The sequence below is a fragment of the Schistocerca cancellata genome, chromosome 10, assembly GCF_023864275.1.
Source record: "Schistocerca cancellata isolate TAMUIC-IGC-003103 chromosome 10, iqSchCanc2.1, whole genome shotgun sequence".
In the NCBI taxonomy this organism is placed as follows: domain Eukaryota; kingdom Metazoa; phylum Arthropoda; class Insecta; order Orthoptera; family Acrididae; genus Schistocerca; species Schistocerca cancellata.
Genome location: NC_064635.1, coordinates 160,849,714 through 160,869,574, shown reverse-complemented (window position 1 = coordinate 160,869,574; position 19,861 = coordinate 160,849,714). Strand labels below are relative to the sequence as shown.

General features: G+C 42.1%; 1 protein-coding gene across 1 annotated transcript in view; it reads right to left on the bottom strand.

Moving 5' to 3' along the window:
• Positions 1 to 19,861, bottom strand: part of LOC126106873 (poly [ADP-ribose] polymerase tankyrase-1-like) — a 135,371-nt gene that overhangs the window by 90,344 nt on the left and 25,166 nt on the right. Inside the window, exon 2 of the mRNA XM_049913271.1 lies at positions 3,695 to 4,279. Within this exon, the coding sequence (XP_049769228.1) occupies positions 3,695 to 4,260 (566 nt within the window). The 5' untranslated portion in view covers positions 4,261 to 4,279. The remainder of the gene's footprint in view (positions 1 to 3,694; positions 4,280 to 19,861) is intronic.

Genomic DNA, 19,861 nt, shown 5'->3' with positions numbered 1-19,861 from the left:
CTTGGAAGAACTTGAAATTTTCAGGCACACACCAAATAAAGGTGACATGTTGAATGAACAAGTACAGTTGAAAAATAGAAATTTCTTTCATGCTTTTAAACCAGTGCTCTCAGTTTTATGATACTTATAATCCAGGTTCTTTCCTTCTTTTCAGAAACATTATTTTACCTCTGTTAAGTTACGCTCATTACCAGATGACCTCTGTGCCCTAGTTATGCAAGCTTTCCTTTCAAATTTTGTGTCATATAATGAACTGTTGTTCTTCATTACGTATGTAATTCCAGTCATATTTAACTCTGGTTCTACCTGTGCTACGTAGAATGTAGCAAACTTTGAACTATTTCATCCCGTTGGAAGCTCATTTATAAATGTTACTGAATAATTTGTAAAATTAATTTTTGTTAAAAGCTACATTGGCTATACGTGTGATTTACTTCAGAAAATGTGTAATACACAAAATTGTTTCACTCACATTAGTAGTGGCCCGCTTGTGGCACTCCCTACATTACGTTTACTTGGCAGCGTGACTAGTTGCCACACAGTCAGTCTCCTCACACCACACCGGTGTTACTTATGTTTTCATGTTTGACCTTTTGAAGAACATTATGTTTTTTATTTTAATGTATGACTTGAGCAACTCAGCTCTTAAATCACTGTACATCTTTGACAACATGTTCTTCTTGTAAGTACTATTTGTTTTACACTCGTTTACATTAATGTAACTTTTATTAGATAAGTATGTAATCTGACATATTCATTTTAGGTAATTACCTTACGTTCTGATGAAGTCACCCTTAGAGGTGACGAGACCTGGTCAAGGTATACTGTATAGAAAACCTATGCAAGCAGTTAGCTGATTTTTACATATTTTTCGAATTTGTGTATACAGTTGCTGCAAACGTCAGCCATATTCAAAGTTGTACGCTTCTTACCTGCCCATGAATTTAGAACATTGGTAGTTTAGCAATTCAGCTGCCACATGGATGAATTATGGGTTTTAAGGTACCAAATTACTACCGTCATTGCAGTCTTCAACTGGGTATGCCAGAAATACGAGAGAAAACCTTTTGATTTTATGCCACGGATGCAGCCAGGTAAAAGGTAAAAGATAAAAGGGCAAAAGAACAGACCCACAAAATTACAGACCAATATCCCCAACACCGGAGAATCCCTGAACAAAGTCTCAGTTCGCATATAATAAATTTTCTTGAGACAGAGAATCTTATGTGCATGAATCAGCACGGTTTTAGAACCCATTGCTCATGCAACACCCAGCTTGCCCTTTTCTCATATGATATACCACGAACTATGGATGAAAGGTAACAAGCAGATGTCATACTTTTCGATTCCCAGTAAGTGTTTGACACTGTGCCCCGCCGCAGGATTTTAAACAAGGTGGAACAATATGGAACAGGTTTATAGATATGAGAGTGGCTTGAATACTTCTTAAGTTACAGAACCAGCAAGTATTTAGAGAGAATGCTATTGTCAGGAGTGCCCCAGGGAAGTGTGATAAGATTGCTGTTATTCTCTGTACACATAAATGATTTGGCACACAGGGTAGGCAGCAATCTGTGGTTGTTTGCTGATGATGCTGTGGTGTACAGTAAGGTGTCAAAGTTGAGTAACTGTACAAGGATACAAAATGACATACACAAAATTTTCTAGTTGGTGTAATGAATGTCAGTTAGCTCCAATCGTAAAAAAATGTAAGTTAATGGGGGTGAGGAGGAAAACCAAACCCATAATGTTTGGATACAGCATTAGAAGTGTCCTGCTTGACACAGTCACGCCATTGAATGTTCGAGGACGTAATGTTGCAAAGAGATATGAAATGGAATGAACATGTGAGGAAAGGGTTACGGAAGGCATACGGTCAGCTCCAGTTTATTGGGAGAATTCTAGGAAACTATTGTTAATCTGTAAAGGAAACCACATACAAGTGCTAATGCAACCTGTTACTGAGTACTGTTTAAGTGTTTAGGATTCATATCAGGTCGGATTAAAGGAAGACATCGAAGCAATTTAGAGGTGGGCTGCCAGATTTGTTACTTGTAGGTTAGAGCATAATACTGATAGGTTCGAACACCGTGCAAGTGCTACGGACATGCTTCAGGAACTCAAATGGAAATCCCTGGAATGAAGGCGAGGTTCTTTTTGAGGAACACTATTGAGAAAATTAAGAGAACTGTCATTCAAAGCTGACAGCAGAATGAATCTACTGCTGCCAACATATATTGTGCATAAGGACCACAAAAATATGATATGAGAAATTAGGGCTCATACAGAGCATGTATACAGTCGTTTTTTTCCAAATTCTATTTTTGAGTGGGACAGGAATGGGAATGACTATTAGTGGTGCAAGGTATCCTCTACCATATGCTGTGCAGTGGACTGCAGAGTCTCAATGTAGATGCAGAAAAGAAAACTGGCATAGGTCAGGAATAAAATACAATAAGAATAAATTATTTACAAGCAATGATAAAAGATAAGAGGGTGGGTAGGTGTCAGCCCTGAGCAACTGGATGCTAGCATCGGCTTGCCATGTGACAGAAAGCACACCCCCTCCCCTGACCAGACTCCCCCACACATTGTACCAGGTTAGCAGAACCCACCAGTCTACTATCTAATACGAGAGGCACTGTAACATTTACAACAAGTAATTAAGTCCAATGGTACTATTAACACTGAGTATGTATGTCAGGGCTCGTAATAACCTTTCGCACAGGCAGAGGGTCCCCAGACTTAAAACTGTAGTAGAAGGAGATGCTCAAGCCCTATCCAAGAGCCAGGAAGACTACAATGGTGGAAATATCAGATACATGTAAACAACCCACTCTGACGGAAAACTTTAAAATCCAACTTTCCACCTATTAGGATTACAAGGAATGACAGATCAGCTCCAACACTCTCCCTGTGGCAGTGAAGCGGTACATTCCTACAGGATACGAGAGTGCGTGACTGTCATAGGGCTGCCAAAACTACAACAGGGTGGGGAAACTTGTTGCAGCTTGTATATGTGGTTCAGATTGGTGTGATATATGGAAATGGCAGAGAATCACAGTGAGACGGATGAAGAATGGACTACCACACTTGAGATATTGTGTGTGTGTGTGTGTGTGTGTGTGTGTGTGTGTGTGTGTGTGTGTGTGTGTGTGTGTACACAGACTGACCTCAAACAAAGTTGTATTGAGGAAGGAAGAGGAATGATTTGGCCCTTTCCTATTCAAGAGGACCTTTCTGTCGCTTGTCTTGAGTGATTTAGGGGCAACTGTGGAAAACGTCAGTCTGTACGATAGGATGGAGTGATGAACACCAGTCCAGTACCTTATATGCCACTGTGCTTGCGCTACATTATCCAAATGCATACCCATAAAGGAAGATTGGAGCATGAGCAAATACCAAGGATGGAAAGTTGTGACATTTTACCTTTCTTTTCAAACTTATAAATGTAACTCTAGCATACTAAGTGTACTTCCAGCACACAGACCAAGGTAAAACATTCTGACAAGTAACAGTTTGATAGGAGAGATGTTGCAACCATTTTTCCATATTCAATTTCCAAATAAAATGGAAAAATTTTAAGCTCGTTCAATAAAGAGTGTACCCATTGCTAGACATTTTATTATAGTGGGTCACAGAGTGTAGATGTAGATGACATTTACGAAGGTGCAGTTTATGGTAGGTTACAAACCTGCGTTTTGATGATTTTGCTGCAACCAAACGAGTGACCTCCAAAAACTCTTCGGGGTGCTTTCTCACTGCTTCTGCCCACCCCTCAGTGCCCATCACCTTGGTAAAGTTCGCCTGCATGTAGATGCCACACACTTCCTTTAAGCGACTGCAAGAGTGCCGCAACGCAACCGAGGCACTTGACGTGACATTTTCCACAGACAGATCTTGGATCAGTTGCAATTCGCACTGTGCCTTCAAGTCAGGCAAACAATATTTGTCTGCGGCTGTCAAGAGCTGTGGTGCCAGACTGCAGAGTTGCGGAGTGCTGTCCTGGTACATGAACAGCAGCAGCTGCTGCAGCACCTCAGGGTCGACATCTGTGATGACTATGCGACCGCTGTTGGCCTCCAACATGTCGTGAGCCAGCATTGCACTGAACACTGGGCTTTTGGCCACTAAGACAGATCTGTGTACTGCCAGCTGCATCTCTCCTGCCACCAGTGTTACGAGTGCTGCATCTCTGGCATCCAGGAGAGCAACCAAGTCACATGCCGGGATTTTCGAACTCTCGTCTGTTGTTGACATGATGGCTGAACCTGAAACACTGCGGTTAGAAGGACTGCGCTGTTATTTACGCTCAGAAAATAGAAGCTCACAAAAAACAAGTTCATGTTAGGGAGTAAGTGAGACTGGGTAACAGATCTTCACTGCTGTTTTAATTTGTGTGTCCAGGGGCAATAAAATAGTATTAATTTGCATGTCGAGAGGCAATAAAAGAAGTATAAGCAATTTCAGAATGAGCCTAAAAAGGGATGAGATACAAACACATGAAGGCACGTATCTGTGGTGACATGAATAAATATAAAGTCCTGGGCTTGCAGTTGGCTTGAGAGGTCAAAATCCTAGGAGCTTTCGATTTAGTTCTCCTTAAACAAGTGATAGCTGATAGATGTTATAACTTAATAGTCTTAAGACTTTATATAGGAGTATACAATAGTCTAATGTGTTACTCGATACGTTGTATTGATTATTATGTTATCATTTGGCTATGATCTCCACCCTGTTAAAATGATAATTTCATTTCCAGGAAGATGATAATTCACTCTTATAACTGTTTACTATGAAATATAGAAAATTGTAGAATAGAAATTTTCTGGAAACACACTACATAAAAATGAAATCAATTCTTATAAGTGTAAACAGAGCTGTAGTTAAGAACGTTTAACATGATTTACAATGTAACTAGTTGTATCAAAAAATGTAACCTAAGCAAAGAACCGAGCATAAACATTAGGAATCAAAATAATTATGAAATATACCAGAAATTTACATATTCCAAAAGTAACTGTTTAAAGTTAATACTGTATGAAGTTTTGTATAAAAAATTTTATAAGAATACATATAGTGTAAAAGATTTACTTAACTACTGTAAAACTTACTGTCACATTTGAGTTTTTGTGAATATGTAATTTTTCATTACAGTTTTACAAAAGTGTGAACTCTAATAACATATTTATTGAATGAACAACAAGTTTACTATTACGAGTCACTTTCTATTGATTGCCACAATGTGTTTCAAAGGTTTAAATGTATAACTTCAGCCAGATTTGTGAGAGTTATTATAATCTTAGGATGTATGTGTTTTGTTACAACTTTTGAGTAACCTGTTGCAGCGTCTCCAGTGGTCATAGGCTCCTTTCTCTGTTGTGGCACATTATTCACATATTATCACACTTTTTAAATACTATTATATGTATATGATGTGTCTTATATGTAATGTGTTCCCTAGCAAATTCCCCTGTTCATGGAGATTTAAACCTTCAAAACATTTTCTGGAAATAAACAAACTGTGACAATAACAGTAAACTTGTTGGTTCATCCAAAATCAATAACAGTCACAATAAAGTCTTATCAACAATATTTGTGTTTAAAAATGTATTTGTCATAATGAGTTATTACACTCTTACATTAGGGCCTGTGCAGAGCCATGCACGCTAGTTGTTAAAGTATGGAGCAATCAGAATCTATTTTAAACAAAAAGTATGTTATTGGCAACAATATAAGAAAAAGAATGATTTTGACCAAAGTTTTCTTCACAAAAGTACACACACACACACACACACACACACACACACACACACACACAAAACACTACCTTACACAGACAAGTCCGCCATCTACAGCAGCTTGCACCAGAAGGTAAGTGTCATGTACAATGGAAGCTGCAACCTGGGAAGGGATAGCAGAGTTTGGGTGGGGGACGGAAGACTAGACTGCCAACAGACACAGCATCAAAAGGTTTAGGGGCAGGGAGGTGGGGAGTGAAACAGAAAAAGAACAGGAAAGATGGCTGGGTGCGTTGGCAGAGGGTGTCACACAAAGAAGGTGAGGGGACAAGAATAGGGAGGAAGTGATGGGACAGAGGTGACAGAAATTGTCAAGTGGAGGGTGTGCCAACAGTAAGTTAGCGTAAGTTGAGGCCAGTATAGTTTCCAGAGCAGAGAATGTGTTGTAAGGATAACTACCATCTACACAGTTCAGAGAAGCTGGATGTGAAGGAAAGGATCCACATGGCTCAGGTAGTGAAGCAGCCATTGAAATCAAGTGTGTTATGTTCAGCTGCACATTGGGGCATGGGATGGTCTACTTTGCTCTTGGCTGCGGTTTTGCAGTGGCTGTTCATACTGTCCTGGTTGGTAATCATACCAATATGAAAAGCTGTGCAATGGTTGCAGCAGAGCTGGTAAATGACATGGCTACTTTCACAGGTGGCCCTGCCTCTGATGGGGAAGGATAAGCCTGTGACAAGACTGGAATAGGAAGTGCTGGGTGGGTGGCTTGGGCAGGACTTGCAGCTGTCTCTTCCAGAGAGATGTGATCCCTTTGTTGTGCCTGTCTGAAACCCAACGTGTCACCTTTACAGTAAATAGCAATCTATCTTTTCCTTATATTTTTGACATTCCAACCTGGCGTTTCCATTGTTTAAATAAATTATTGGTATGAGTATGTTTTTAAAGATTAGTGTACTACAAGACTTTGTGAGCTAAAAGTAAGTGTTTCATTCCATAGCTTTGAAAATATGATCCAGTCCTCTCACTAAAAACAAACATTGAGCCAATTCCATTAGGAAATTGATTTTTCCTTAATAACTCAATATATTTCTCTTATCTTAACATTAAATTTAGTTAATCTGCAGCACTGTTGCAGGTAGATATGTGATTGAGGACAGCATGAATTCTATTAGTGTGTTTTTGACCACCTCATCGCATTCTAGCTGTGATGTCCTTGGTTAAGTCTATAACCAAAGGTGTGTGTGCTCCAACCATACAATGACTGGATCTAATGCTGTGCTAAGTTACAGGCTGTCATTTTTATTGAAGAGCATTTCTGAGATTTTAATGCCAACTGCTTCTTTTACAAGGGTAAGTCCATAACTAACTGCACTTTCATTCTAATCATCTTTACGTTGTTTTTATGGCTTAGTGTGTTTGACAGCTGCTAGTGGCACCATTCTCCTTCATCTATTTTGCTTATTTTCTGCAACACAATGCACCAGAAACCCTCTTGCAGCATTTGTCTTTAGCCTTTAAATTAACACTGGCTGATTGAAACCAGTTACTACGTTATGAAGTGCTCTGGCGATTTGTTTCACAGAATTTTTTTTAAAAAGTATGCTTGCACGTCAACCACTTTATCTCCAAGACAAAACAGTTTGTAATTTTTCCAAACTCCTCTCTTCGCTTCTGTTGGCTTCCAGCACTATCACATTAGTTTGATCTGTACTTCTGCAAAGTAGAGCCACAAAGCAGTGCCACTCTCCGTTTGGACCAGTAACATGTGGCATTCTCTCATCTGGATTTTGTGGTCTCAAGATGTAGAACGAGATTTAATCCACAGGAAACTCACCACAATACAGTGACGAAGCTCTATGATCAATAAGTACTTAATAGTGGGCAAAATAAGTCAAAAGCAGCCAAACAAGAATGAACAACTAGAGAAGATCAAGACATCCAGTCCCACCCACTACTGATGCCAACATTAAGCAAGTCTACAAGCCAATTTTGGATAACTGATGAGTGACTGTTGGTAAAGAAGCAAACCAAGTGCACGACTGTCATGGTTCTGTGTATGATATCTAGAACAGGCTGAAAACAATTAAATGAAGAGCACATGCACAACATGTGAGAATCTGTCAGCACCTACCAGTCCATAATGTTACTGGAGGCATTTGAATAATTACTGGAGAAGCAACATGAAGTATTCACTTTGAACCAAAGAGCATGCAATGGAAATACCCCATACCTCCAGTGAAAAATTCAAAAATCAACCCTCTGCAGGAAATTGATGCTCTCGATTTTTTTTGGGACAGAAAGGGCCAATTTTGGAACATAACCAGGACAAGGAGTCTACAGCATACAGTTAATATTACAGTGGCTCGTTTCCCAATGAGTTCAAACCTGAAAATCAAAACAAACGCCAGTGACTATTATGAAACCAATTTATTTCTTCATTATGAAAAGGACAGATGTAGCTCGTCACATTGTGGAGATGCTGAGTCACAAATAGGTACAACAAAAAGACTGTCAGAAAGTGAGCTTTTGGCAAACAAGGCCTTTGTCAGAAATAGACAAAACACACACACACAACTCTCTCACTCTCACTCACACACTCACAGACATGACAATTGTCTGGCTGCTGAAACCAGATGGCGAACAGCAGCGCCTGATGGGAGAAGCAAGCAGGTGGTGGCAGTAAGGAGGAGGCTGAGGCAGGTAGCGGAGGGACATAGCAGGGTAGGTGTGGGGGGATGGAAAAGTGCTGCTTGTGGGAGCATGCAGGGACTAGGTAGAGAGAGGGTAGCACAGCCAGGTGCAGTGTTGAGGTTAGATGGAAAGGGGTAGCAGAAAAGGAGAGGAGTGAAAAGACTGTGGCTGCGTTGGTGGAACAGAGACTGTATAGTGTTGGAATGGGAACACAGAAGGGGCTAGACAGGTAAGGACAATGGCTAATACTGGTTGAGAACAGAAGTGTTATAGGAATGTAGGATATATTGTAGGGATGGTTCTCACCTGCATAATTCAGAAAAGCTAGTGTTAGCAGGAAGGATCCAAATGGCACAGTCTATGAAGCAATCACTGAAATGAAGGATGTCATGTCTGGCAGTGTGTTCAGCAACAGGGTGGTCCACTTGTTTCTTGGCCACAGTTTGTCGGTGGCCACTCATGCGGACAGACAGCTTGTCAGTTGTCATGCCCACATAAAATGCAGAACAGTGGTCGTTGCCTAGCTGGTTTCACACATAGCGCTGCCTTTGATGGGATAGGTGGAGAGGGTGATGGAACAGGTATTGCTTCCAGGTCTATTACAGACATATGAGCCATGAGGCGAGGGGCTGGGAGCAAGGGTTGTGTAGGGATGGATGAAGATATTGTGTAGGTTCAGTGGGTGGCAGAATACCACTGTAGGAGGGGTGGGAAGGATAGTGGGTAGGACATTCCTCATTTCAGGGCACAACGAGAAGCAGTCGAAACTCTGGCAAATGTGATTCAGTTGCTCCAGTCCTGGATGATACTGAATCACGAAGGCAATGCTCCTCTGTGGCAAAACATTTGGACTTAGTTTCTGTACAAGGTTGGGAAGGTATTTACAGTACTTGAAGGCCATAGTGAGACCCTCAGTATATTTTGAGACGGTTTACTCATCACTACAGATGTGATGTCCACGGGTGGCTAGGCTGTATGGAAGGGACTTCTTGGTATGGAATGGGTGGCAGCTATAAAAGTGGAAGTAGTGTCGGTGGTTGGTAGGTTTGATGCGGACGAAGGTACTGATGTAAACATCTCTGAGGTGCACGTCAATGTCGAGGAAGGTGGCTTGTTAGGTTGAGCAGGACCAGGTGAAGCAAATGGGGGAGAACATGCTGAGGTTGTGGAGCGATGTGGATAGGGTGTTCTCACTCTCAATCTAGATCATGAAGATGTCATCAATGAACCTGAACCAGGTGAGGGGTTTGGGACTGTGGGTGTTTAGGAAGGATACCTCTAAATGGCTCATGAGTAAGTTGGCATAGGATGGTGCCAAGCGGGTGCCAATAACTGGACCCTGGATTTGCTTCTAGGTAATGCCTTTAAAGGAGAAGTAATTGTGGTTGAGGAAATAGTTACAAACTAACCTCACATCCGCAGAAAGAACAGCAATCACACCACCTGAAAACCAATCCCAAACTTATAATCCTACTGCTAACAAAGGCTCCACCACTGTCGCTTTGTACCGCAAGGATTATCTGGCAGAAGGACTGCACCAGCTGTCAGACTCACCCGCCTACAAACCCTGCTACACAGACCCATTCCAGAAATCCAGCATGATCTCTAGTCTCTCCTCAAATCCTTAGGCCCACACCTACCACTCCCTGCCTTCTACATGCTTCCTGAAGTCCATAAATCCAACCAACCAGGATGCCCCATTGTAGTCTGTTGCTGTGACCCTACTGAGATAACCTCTGCTCTCACAGATGAACACCTTCAGCCTATTACCTGCATACAAGATACCAACCATTTCCACTACCGACTCTCCCTAGTTCCAGTTTGTTTATGACATGGTGGCCTGCTCATCACTATGGATGCCGCCTCCCTTTACGCCAACATCTTTAATGCCATGCCCTTACTACTATTCAACACTACCTGTACTGACTGACACCTGACATATTACAAACCTACAACCTCCTTCCTAGTTGTGTTGACAAACTATATCCTTATCCATAATTACTTCTTCCTTGGAGGCATTACCTACAAACAAATCTAGGGTACGGCTATGGGCATCCACATAACACCAACCTATGCTAATCTATTCATGGGCCATCTAGAGGAATCCTTCCTAAACACCCGCAATCTAAAACCCTTCACCTGGTTCAGATTCACTGATGACATCTTTGTCATCTGGATCGAGGGTGATGACCCCTATCCACATTTTTCCAGAACCTCAACACCTTTTCCCCCACTTGCTTCACCTGGTCCTACTCAACACCACAAGTCACCTTCCTCAGTATTGACCTTCACCTCAAAGATGGCTACTTTGGTACTTCTGTCCATACTGTACCTACCAACCACCTACAATACCTCCACTTTGACAGCTGTCACCTATTCCATACTTAAAAGTCCCTTCCATATGGCCTCTGTGGCCGTCGAACCTGTAATGAAAAGTAGACCATATCGAAATATACCAAGACCCTCACTAACGCCTTCACGGACTGTACATACCCTCCCAACCACAAAAACAAAGTCCCATTGTCCAGCCACACAGTGCTTTTCCTCTTACACCTATGGAAAAATACCTGAATTAAGGGATTAATTTATTGTTTAAGGGGGCCTGTATGGTGTTGATGCATGCCTTCAGAACAGACTGGAACCTCATCTCTACCTGCTGACATCTTATTTTTTGATTTCTACATGGTTTTCCTAACTTCAAGTTCTGTTGTGAGAAACAACGCGTGTTTTATGAAAATGTTGCAACTTCTCTGGAATACCAGAGAAATAGTCAATTTACAAAATTTGTGAATTCATGAGGATTTTCTATCCTCCACCCCACTTTTAATTTGTATGTTACTTTATCTGTGTCTGCCATTCCCAGTGTCATGTTTTATGACATCCTTTAGTAAATTTCTTTTATTTTCTGCATTATATATTACTTTGTTATTGAATGTAACAATAACAGAGAAGGAAAGTTGCTACTCACCATCCATATAGCGAAGATGCTGAGTCGTGATAGGCACAATAAAAAGATTCACACAATTAAAGCTTTTGGCCATTAAGGCCTTTGTCAGCAGTACACACAAACACACACACACAATTACATTGGTGAGTGCAAGTGTTGCCAGCATGTGGCCAGCTACACTTCACAAGTCACTGCACACATCCCACAAAACAGGCAACACGGTAGAGCATGGCACTTGAGAAAGAACTACAACTGTTTTGAGGCTTGCCAGCCGGCCGGAGTGACCGAGCGGCACTTGAGAAAGAACTACAACTGTTTTGAGGCTTGCCAGCCGGCCGGAGTGGCCGAGCGGTTAAAGGCGCTACAGTCTGGAACCGCACGACCGCTACGGTCGCAGGTTCGAATCCTGCCTCGGGCATGGATGTGTGTGATGTCCTTAGGTTAGTTAGGTTTAAGTAGTTCTAAGTTCTAGGGGACTTATGACCACAGCAGTTGAGTCCCATAGTGCTCAGAGCCATTTGAACCAATTTTGAGGCTTGCCCCTATCACTTGCCTCGCTGAAACATCAAACACAAAGTAATTTTCATTGGAGTATAGTAACGGAGTTTAGCTTTGTGCCACACCAAAGTATCCTAAACATTTAAAATGTTTATAAGTTGTTATTAATTTCACTCTCAACACCTCTGTCACTATTAACATATCAGTATGTTAGTTTTGGGAGACGAAACTCTTACCAGGACTTCAGTTTGTTGCAGAAGCTGTCCACATTACTAATAGGTGAGTGGTACATGCGCTGAATGATTAGCTTCTTATGGATGTCTCGCTTTGTTAGTTCAACAGTCACCACTTCAAAATGTATATATTGTGAGCAGATGTTCTTCAGATTTAAAATGTGTGCCACTTCTGATATAAGTACTTGATTCCCAGCACTTTAACCCCTTATTTGGCAATGTTACTCTCAAACAACATCAAAATTGCACACTGTTTTCTGCAACATGTTTCCTGTTTCGTCCCTGGATGGATAATGGTGATTGCAAGCAATGTTTAAGCTCTCATATACAGAGGTAGTATGTTGTCTCTGGTGAAGAGTTTCTGAATAGTGTCTCTCTTCAGCTGATATTGTGCAAGTTTGTGTGAACATCAGTTTTTTTCAATTTTCTGGAGCTGTTTTATATTGTGCAACAAAACTGAGAATAGATTGAAAGAGGAAGTCTTGAAGGTGTGCTATCATAAAAGTATTTAAGTGTATTTTTGCCTGAGAGAATGTTAAGTGGACTTACCTTTTGTGGGAAGAGAAAGCCTTGCTTTGAGTACTGGATAGACAACAAGACCAGAAGAAGAGAACAGCATCCCCTGTGCCAATCAATGACTGATATATGATATGACTGTTCTGGTCACTGGCCAGAGCATGGGTCAAAAGGGGAGATGTAGGCTTTGCCCTCATGGATAATCAAATGTAACATGTAGAATTGTTCTATGCTTTGAACCAAAATGGAATTATTTTAAGATATTTCACCTGCAATAGTGCAAAATGCAACCTTTTTTTAGTCACAGGAACAACATTGTACTACTATTATTGTAGCACCTATGCACCTTTTGTGGGCAGTGATACTTAGAAAAGTAACATACTGTATTTTGAATCTCTTTAAGCCATTTCTGTGCATCCGAAAGAAATGGTTATGGTAGTTCTACAGTAACATTCATATGATATATGCTGTATTTCAGTGTGTCTACTCTAGTGCTCTGTAAAGCATACCAAGAAATTTCTCAACTGGTTGACATGCTTTTAAGGGAGGGCAGCCTGTTGTCATGATATATATCCTAAAAGAGGCCTAGTTCTCTTATTGATGACAACATGTATCTGACTGTGTGTGGTACACACCTACCTACTACACAGTCACAAACTCCACTCCACTCCTAGGCTGAGCTGCAGACCATGCCTAATATAGCCCCATCTCCCTAATGTCTCCACTGGTACCAGTATGACATGCACCTGGTCAGCGGTCATTAGAACCATCTCCAGCTCCGAACTGGCTTGCTATACAGCACTGCCAAACAAAAAGCAGACTGTGCAACCAGAACCGTTCAACTGTTCTCACATTGCGCTACAAGTTAAGCAAGTCATCATCTTCAAGTCACCAACTTTGTTGTATGCCCTGTCTCCATCCAAGCTGTTCCCTGCTCCACCCACTATCACAAACAGATATCTTTCATGAAACTCTTACACAAAGGCCGTAAACTCTCAATCACTCGATTCAGCCCAGCACTTGACTTCAGAATGTTGGTAACTTTATACTCTTCCCCTAAAATCTGCTGCAATTGAGGGCCTACAGCTCTGCCAGACTGCTTCAAGCCTTCTTCAGTTTTAATGTTTATGAAAAAATCTGGTTTTGCTTAATTCACACCTACTCCTGCTCATGACGTTTACTGAATGATAGGCAAGGGATGTAATGGCAATGTAGTAAGATTTGTGTAATGCAGAAACATGCAAACAATTGGCCACAGAGATTTCTTGACAAATTGTTTTCATAGTTTGCAAAATGGAAGATAGTATCAGAGGGAAAAACAATATTTAATTAGCTCATTATTATATTTAAAGTTCCAAAACTTACAAGACACATCTGTGACATAATTACAGCTAATTTGAGTGTTTGCCACAAAAATGGTAGGTCTTTCACATATTTAATTTCACGTTAACCCATTACCTTTTTTATGGTAGCTCGGAAAAGATAAAACTTCAGAAAAGAGAACAATGATGACAACTCCATCAAGCAACAACAGATTTAAAAGACTGAGAAGATTTTTAAAAGTGTAAAGGGCAGGAGCCAGGCCCAAGGATCACAGGCAGCCACAGGCCACCTCGGGTCATAGCATGAGACGGGGCACTCCTCAGATCCTTTAAGTGGCTGATGAGGCTAATGCACCTTATGTCACAGAGAGAAGAAAAACCACGTCCACAGGTAAAACATAAAAGTTTTAAATTGGCCACTTCGGCATAGTGTGTGTGCCTGTCAGCAGGTTTTAAGATTTCGCCGTAAGGTAGCCAGATGGGGGCAGTCAGGTAGGATGTGGGCCACTTCGAGATGGGCACCACAGCGACAGTGGGGTGGATCCTCATATCAGAGGATGAGGCCAAAGGTCAGCCAAGTAAGGCCAATGCAAAACCAACAGAGAACAGAAAAGGAAGCCTGCTACATGGTATCCTTTATGGTTCACAGTTTGTTCAGAGAAACCAGGGCACACCAATCTGCATTCCTAATCTCCACCAATTGTTGGCATAGAATTGACTGAAGATGAAGTTCCGGCACCACCATCTCCAAAGTCAGCATCCTGGCAACCATCTTGGCAACCAGTTAGCACATTTGTTCCTTGAGATCCCAACATGACCAAGGGTCCATACAAAGACAACCAATGGATCCTGGATAGCCAAGGTAGCACTCGTTGACACTCTGACAACTATTTGAGGAGTCACTGCCAATTATTAATGACTCAACAGTGCAAAAATGAAGGTGGCTGAGGGCTCAAGCAATTGCCACCAATTCTGGTGGGAGAGCAGTTCACTGCATCTTGCATGTATGTAGGCAAAACTGGCTCATCTGTAGACCATAGAGCTGTCAGTGTATACGACATCTGAACCTGGAAATGCATCGAGGATGTCCACGAACAGGTGGTCAAAAACCATGGTGTCTATTCAGTCTTATGGTCCAAAGGAGAAGCCGACGCAGATTCGAGGATGGTGTACACACTGATGTTCCTCCGGAAAGGAGTCCATCATCCTATGTCACCTCCACATCTATCATACCAGATTAACCCACAGCTTTATTGTATGTAATGAGACATCTTGACATTGTTGCTGTGGCACCATGCAGACAACAGCTCACATTCTGGTAAAATGATCCCTCCTCCTGGCTCTCCATGCCAGAAATAATCTTCCTGGGTACTTGCTTCTAATGTTAGTGGGTGATATGTGGACAGCTGAAATGGTTCTTCTTTTTCTTGAAGAAAGTGTTTTTTATTTGGTTAGCTCTTTATTCTACTGTACTATTTTTTCTTGTGTGTGTGTGTGTGTGTGTGTGTGTGTGTGTGTGTGTGTGTGTGTGTGTGCGCGCGCGCGCGCATCCACGCGCGCGTGCGCGCGCACACACACCCACACACCCACACTGTTCAATGCTGATAGGCATCTTCATACAACAACCCAATGGAAGCAAGACATTATTGATTTCTCATCCTTGATGCTAGCGAATGATAGTTGAACAGATTTTTATAATTTCTTCAAGAGAGTCAGTTCTTCTCCCATCTTTAACATTTTGCCTCTAGAAGATCTCCTCCCAGAGGGCTCACATCTCTTTTGTGACTACATGCGTGGTCACTGCAGGGGCCCAGCCCTTGCAATGCTGCAAGTATTATCTTTTAACTACACTTTCTTGCTCCCTACCTTCCTGTAGGATGGTCTTCTTGGTGCTGACTGTGCTATGATCTGGCTCAATTTTTGCAATTCTTGTTTTCTTGCCTTCTGGCGGTCTACAGTTTTCCATTATTAATTATTTAGGCCCCTTATTGTGTTTGACATGCTACTCCTTTCCTAAATTTTACAGAAGTGCAGATTTTATAGGGAAGGTTGTCCAGCATAGCACATATTTAATCTTTGTGCCTTGCTCTCTTTACACCCTTTTTTCTTGCACTGGTTCTACGAATAAAACACAGCGCAGTAGCCAGTCCTTTGGGGGCGTGGGAGGAGAGGCGGGTGGGGGGTGGGTGAGTTGTGAAGTACCTGCACAGTGGTATCTCCCTGCCCATACAGGAATCACACTGTCCATGTCCGAGGTGGAAACACCTCTTGCAATTCAAAGAATATGTGCCCATCATGGCTGGGGCACAGGGCTCCGTGCAGTAGCGTACTGGCCAGGTAAAGTCGTCATTCTCCGTTGATATGTTGAGGACAGGTTTGGGAAGTGGCAACTTCAAAAATGGAAAGTGGCTCTGTTCTGCTTAAAACAGCCTCCCTCACTCCATCATTATAGGCTGCTCACCTGCAAGAAGCTGGCCGACATTCCTGTCACTATAACCCCCCCCTCCCAAATGTCTGAATATGGTACAGGGTCTCAGTTTTCACAGATACCTCCTTTTACAGACTGATGATGAGTTGTGTGCTAATTTGGAGTGTCAACATGTGCATTTTCTCCATCATGTCCAGCTGGGACCAAAAGACAACAAAGTGGATATTGGAGAGCCTTGACCTTGGCCTTTGAAGGTGATCTGCTGTCTGAGAATGTATAGGTGATGTGTTCACTGTGATGTCAAGCCATATCTTGCTCCTCCCATGCAGTGCTATGAATGTATGTGATTTAGACTATCTTTGTGTTGCAATGCCAGCCCCATTTGTAGGGACTATGGCTGACAGTTGTACACAAATATTCTTTGAGCCCCTCCTTCCATCTGTTTCAGTTGTAGGGAGCACAATTCCCCCTGTTCACTACACTGCACTGTTTTCGAACGCAAAAAGAAAATCCAGGAATCTGAGACAATCGACTGCCCCGTGTATCAAGAGGCCAGGAAGAAATACGATCGCCTATCTCCTACATGACAATAACATTTGCTACTGCTACGACATCATCTTATAGTGACTGTGCCATCAGCCTCCATGTTTTCCATTTCCAGCCCTCGGGGCCACCCAATTATGCCTAGTGGTTGGTGGTCTTCCTGTTACTGCTCCCCCACACCCCATTTGGGTACATCGACACTCTACCCACCGGCGACATCAATCCCCAAATCCCAGCCGGAGAAGTAATGGCCTCCTCGGGCACCCCTTACCAGGAAGGGGTCCATCGGGACACTCCCTTCCCAGGAGCAGTGTGCAGTTTATTGGAAGAAGCAACACCCCACCAAATGTTCCATCTCCAAGTGAGAAGAGATCTTATCTACAACCATAAATCCTTATCTGAGACTGTCAAACCTAATGTTAGGTGAGAAATCACTTCTCTAGCCAAATAGCTGCTCCCTTCATCTCCAAGATACCTGCATGATTTGGGACCCAGAGAAAAAAAACTGAGCAGACAGTATGCCTAAGCTGAGAGAGAAAGTCACAAACAACAGATACCACAGGGAGATAATATGGAGACAATTCACTGGGTAACTACAGGTTAAAATAAGATTGTGGGAGGTTGTTTCATAAAACATATCTATCAGCCCCATTGTGAAAACACTACTTCTTCCCAGCAATGACCATTGTTCCTGACTGGCGGGAGGAGTAAAACCGTAACTCTTCTTACCCACAGAGATATACAGCTGTCCGTGTCACTGCTGTTGGCACCCTGCTCCTCCCGAAAAACCTAGATGAACAGATGCTGAATCGTGATGGTGGTGACAAACTTGAGGACCTTTAAATAGATTGCTACTAATCTGCAGTCCGAGTAATAACTCTAAGGAGTAGCGCACAGGACTACATGGTGAGTACATTCTGAGAAAGGTAGGTAGAGTTACTAGCAGAGGGAATGGGAACACATTCCCACTGGAAAATCTATCCTGGGCAAGCCATCACAGGGTCAACAACCCCTGTACAAAAAAGAAAAGAATTTCGTAACTCTGATCTTCCCCATGAACCATGGACCTTGCCGTTGGTGGGAAGGCTTGTGGGCCTCAACGATACAGATAGCCGTACCATAGGTGCAACCACAACAGAGGGGTATCTCTTGAGAGGCCAGACAAATGTGTGGTTCCCGAAAGGGGGCAGCAGCCTTTTCAGTAGTTGCAGGCGCAACAGTCTGGATGATTGACTGATCTGGCCCTGTTACACTAACGAAAACCGCCTTGCTGTTGTGGTACTGCGAATGGCTGAAAGCAAGGGGAAACTACAGTCGTAATTTTTCCTGATGGCATGCAGCTTTACTGTGTGATTAAATGATGATGGTGTCCTCTTGGGTAAAATATTGCAGAGGTAAAATAGTCCCCCATTCGGATCTCCAGGCGGCGACTACTCAAGAGGATGTCGTTATCAGGAGAAAGAAAACAGGTGTTCTACGGGTCGGAGCGTGGAATGTCAGATCCCTTAATCGGGCAGGTAGGTTAGAAAATTTAAAAAGGGAAATGGATAGGTTTAAGTTAGATATAGTGGGAATTAGTGAAGTTCGGTGGCAGGAGGAACAAGACTTTTGGTCAAGCGAATACAGGGTTATAAATACAAAATCAAATAGGGGTAATGCAGGAGTAGGTTTAATAATGAATAAAAAAAATAGGAGTGCGGGTAAGCTACTACAAACAGCATAGTGAACGCATTATTGTGGCCAAGATAGACACGAAGCCCACATCTACTACAGTAGTACAAGTTTATATGCAAACTAGCTCTGCAGATGAAGAAATAGATGAAATGTATGACGAGATAAAAGAAATTATTCAGGTAGTGAAGGGAGACGAAAATTTAATAGTCATGGGTGACTGGAATTCGTCAGTAGGAAAAGGGAGAGAAGGAAACATAGTAGGTGAATATGGATTGGGGGGAAGGAATGAAAGAGGAAGCCGCCTTGTAGAATTTTGCACAGAGCATAACTTAATCATAGCCAACACTTGGTTCAAGAATCATAAAAGAAGGTTGTATACCTGGAAGAATCCTGGAGATACTAAAAGGTTTCAGACAGATTATATAATGGTAAGACAGAGATTTAGGAACCAGATTTTAGGTTGTAAGACAATTCCAGGGGCAGATGTGGACTCTGACCACAATCTATTGGTTATGAACTGTAGATTAAAACTGAAGAAACTGCAAAAAGGTGGAAATTTAAGGAGATGGGACCTGGATAAACTGAAAGAACCAGAGGTTGTACAGAGTTTCAGGGAGAGCATAAGGGAACAAGTGACAGGAATGGGGGAAAGAAATACAGTAGAAGGAGAATGAGTAGCTTTGAGGAATGAAATAGTGAAGGCAGCAGAGGATCAAGTAGGTAAAAAGACGAGAGCTAGTAGAAATCCTTGGGTGACAGAAGAACTACTGAATTTAACTGATGAAAGGAGAAAATAAAACAAATGCAGTAAGTGAAGCAGGCAAAAAGAAATACAAACGTCTCAAAAATGAGATTGACAGGAAGTGCAAAATGGCTAAGCAGGGATGGCTAGAGGACAAATGTAAGGATGTAGAGGCCTATCTCATGAGGGGTAAGATAGATAATGCCTACAGGAAAATTAAACGAGCTCAGATGGAAACCCAGTTCTAAGCAAAGAAGGAAAAGCAGAAAGGTGGAAGGAGTATATAGAGGGTCTATACAGGGGCGATGTTCTTGAGGACAATATTATGGAAATGGAAGAGGATGTAGATGAAGATGAAATGGGAGAGATGATACTGCATGAAGAGTTTGACACAGCACTGAAAGACCTGAGTCTTAACAAGGCCCCGGGTGTAGACAACATTACAATAGAACTACTGACAGCCTTGGGAGAGCCAGTCCTGACAAAACTCTACCATCTCATGAGCAAGATGTATAAGACA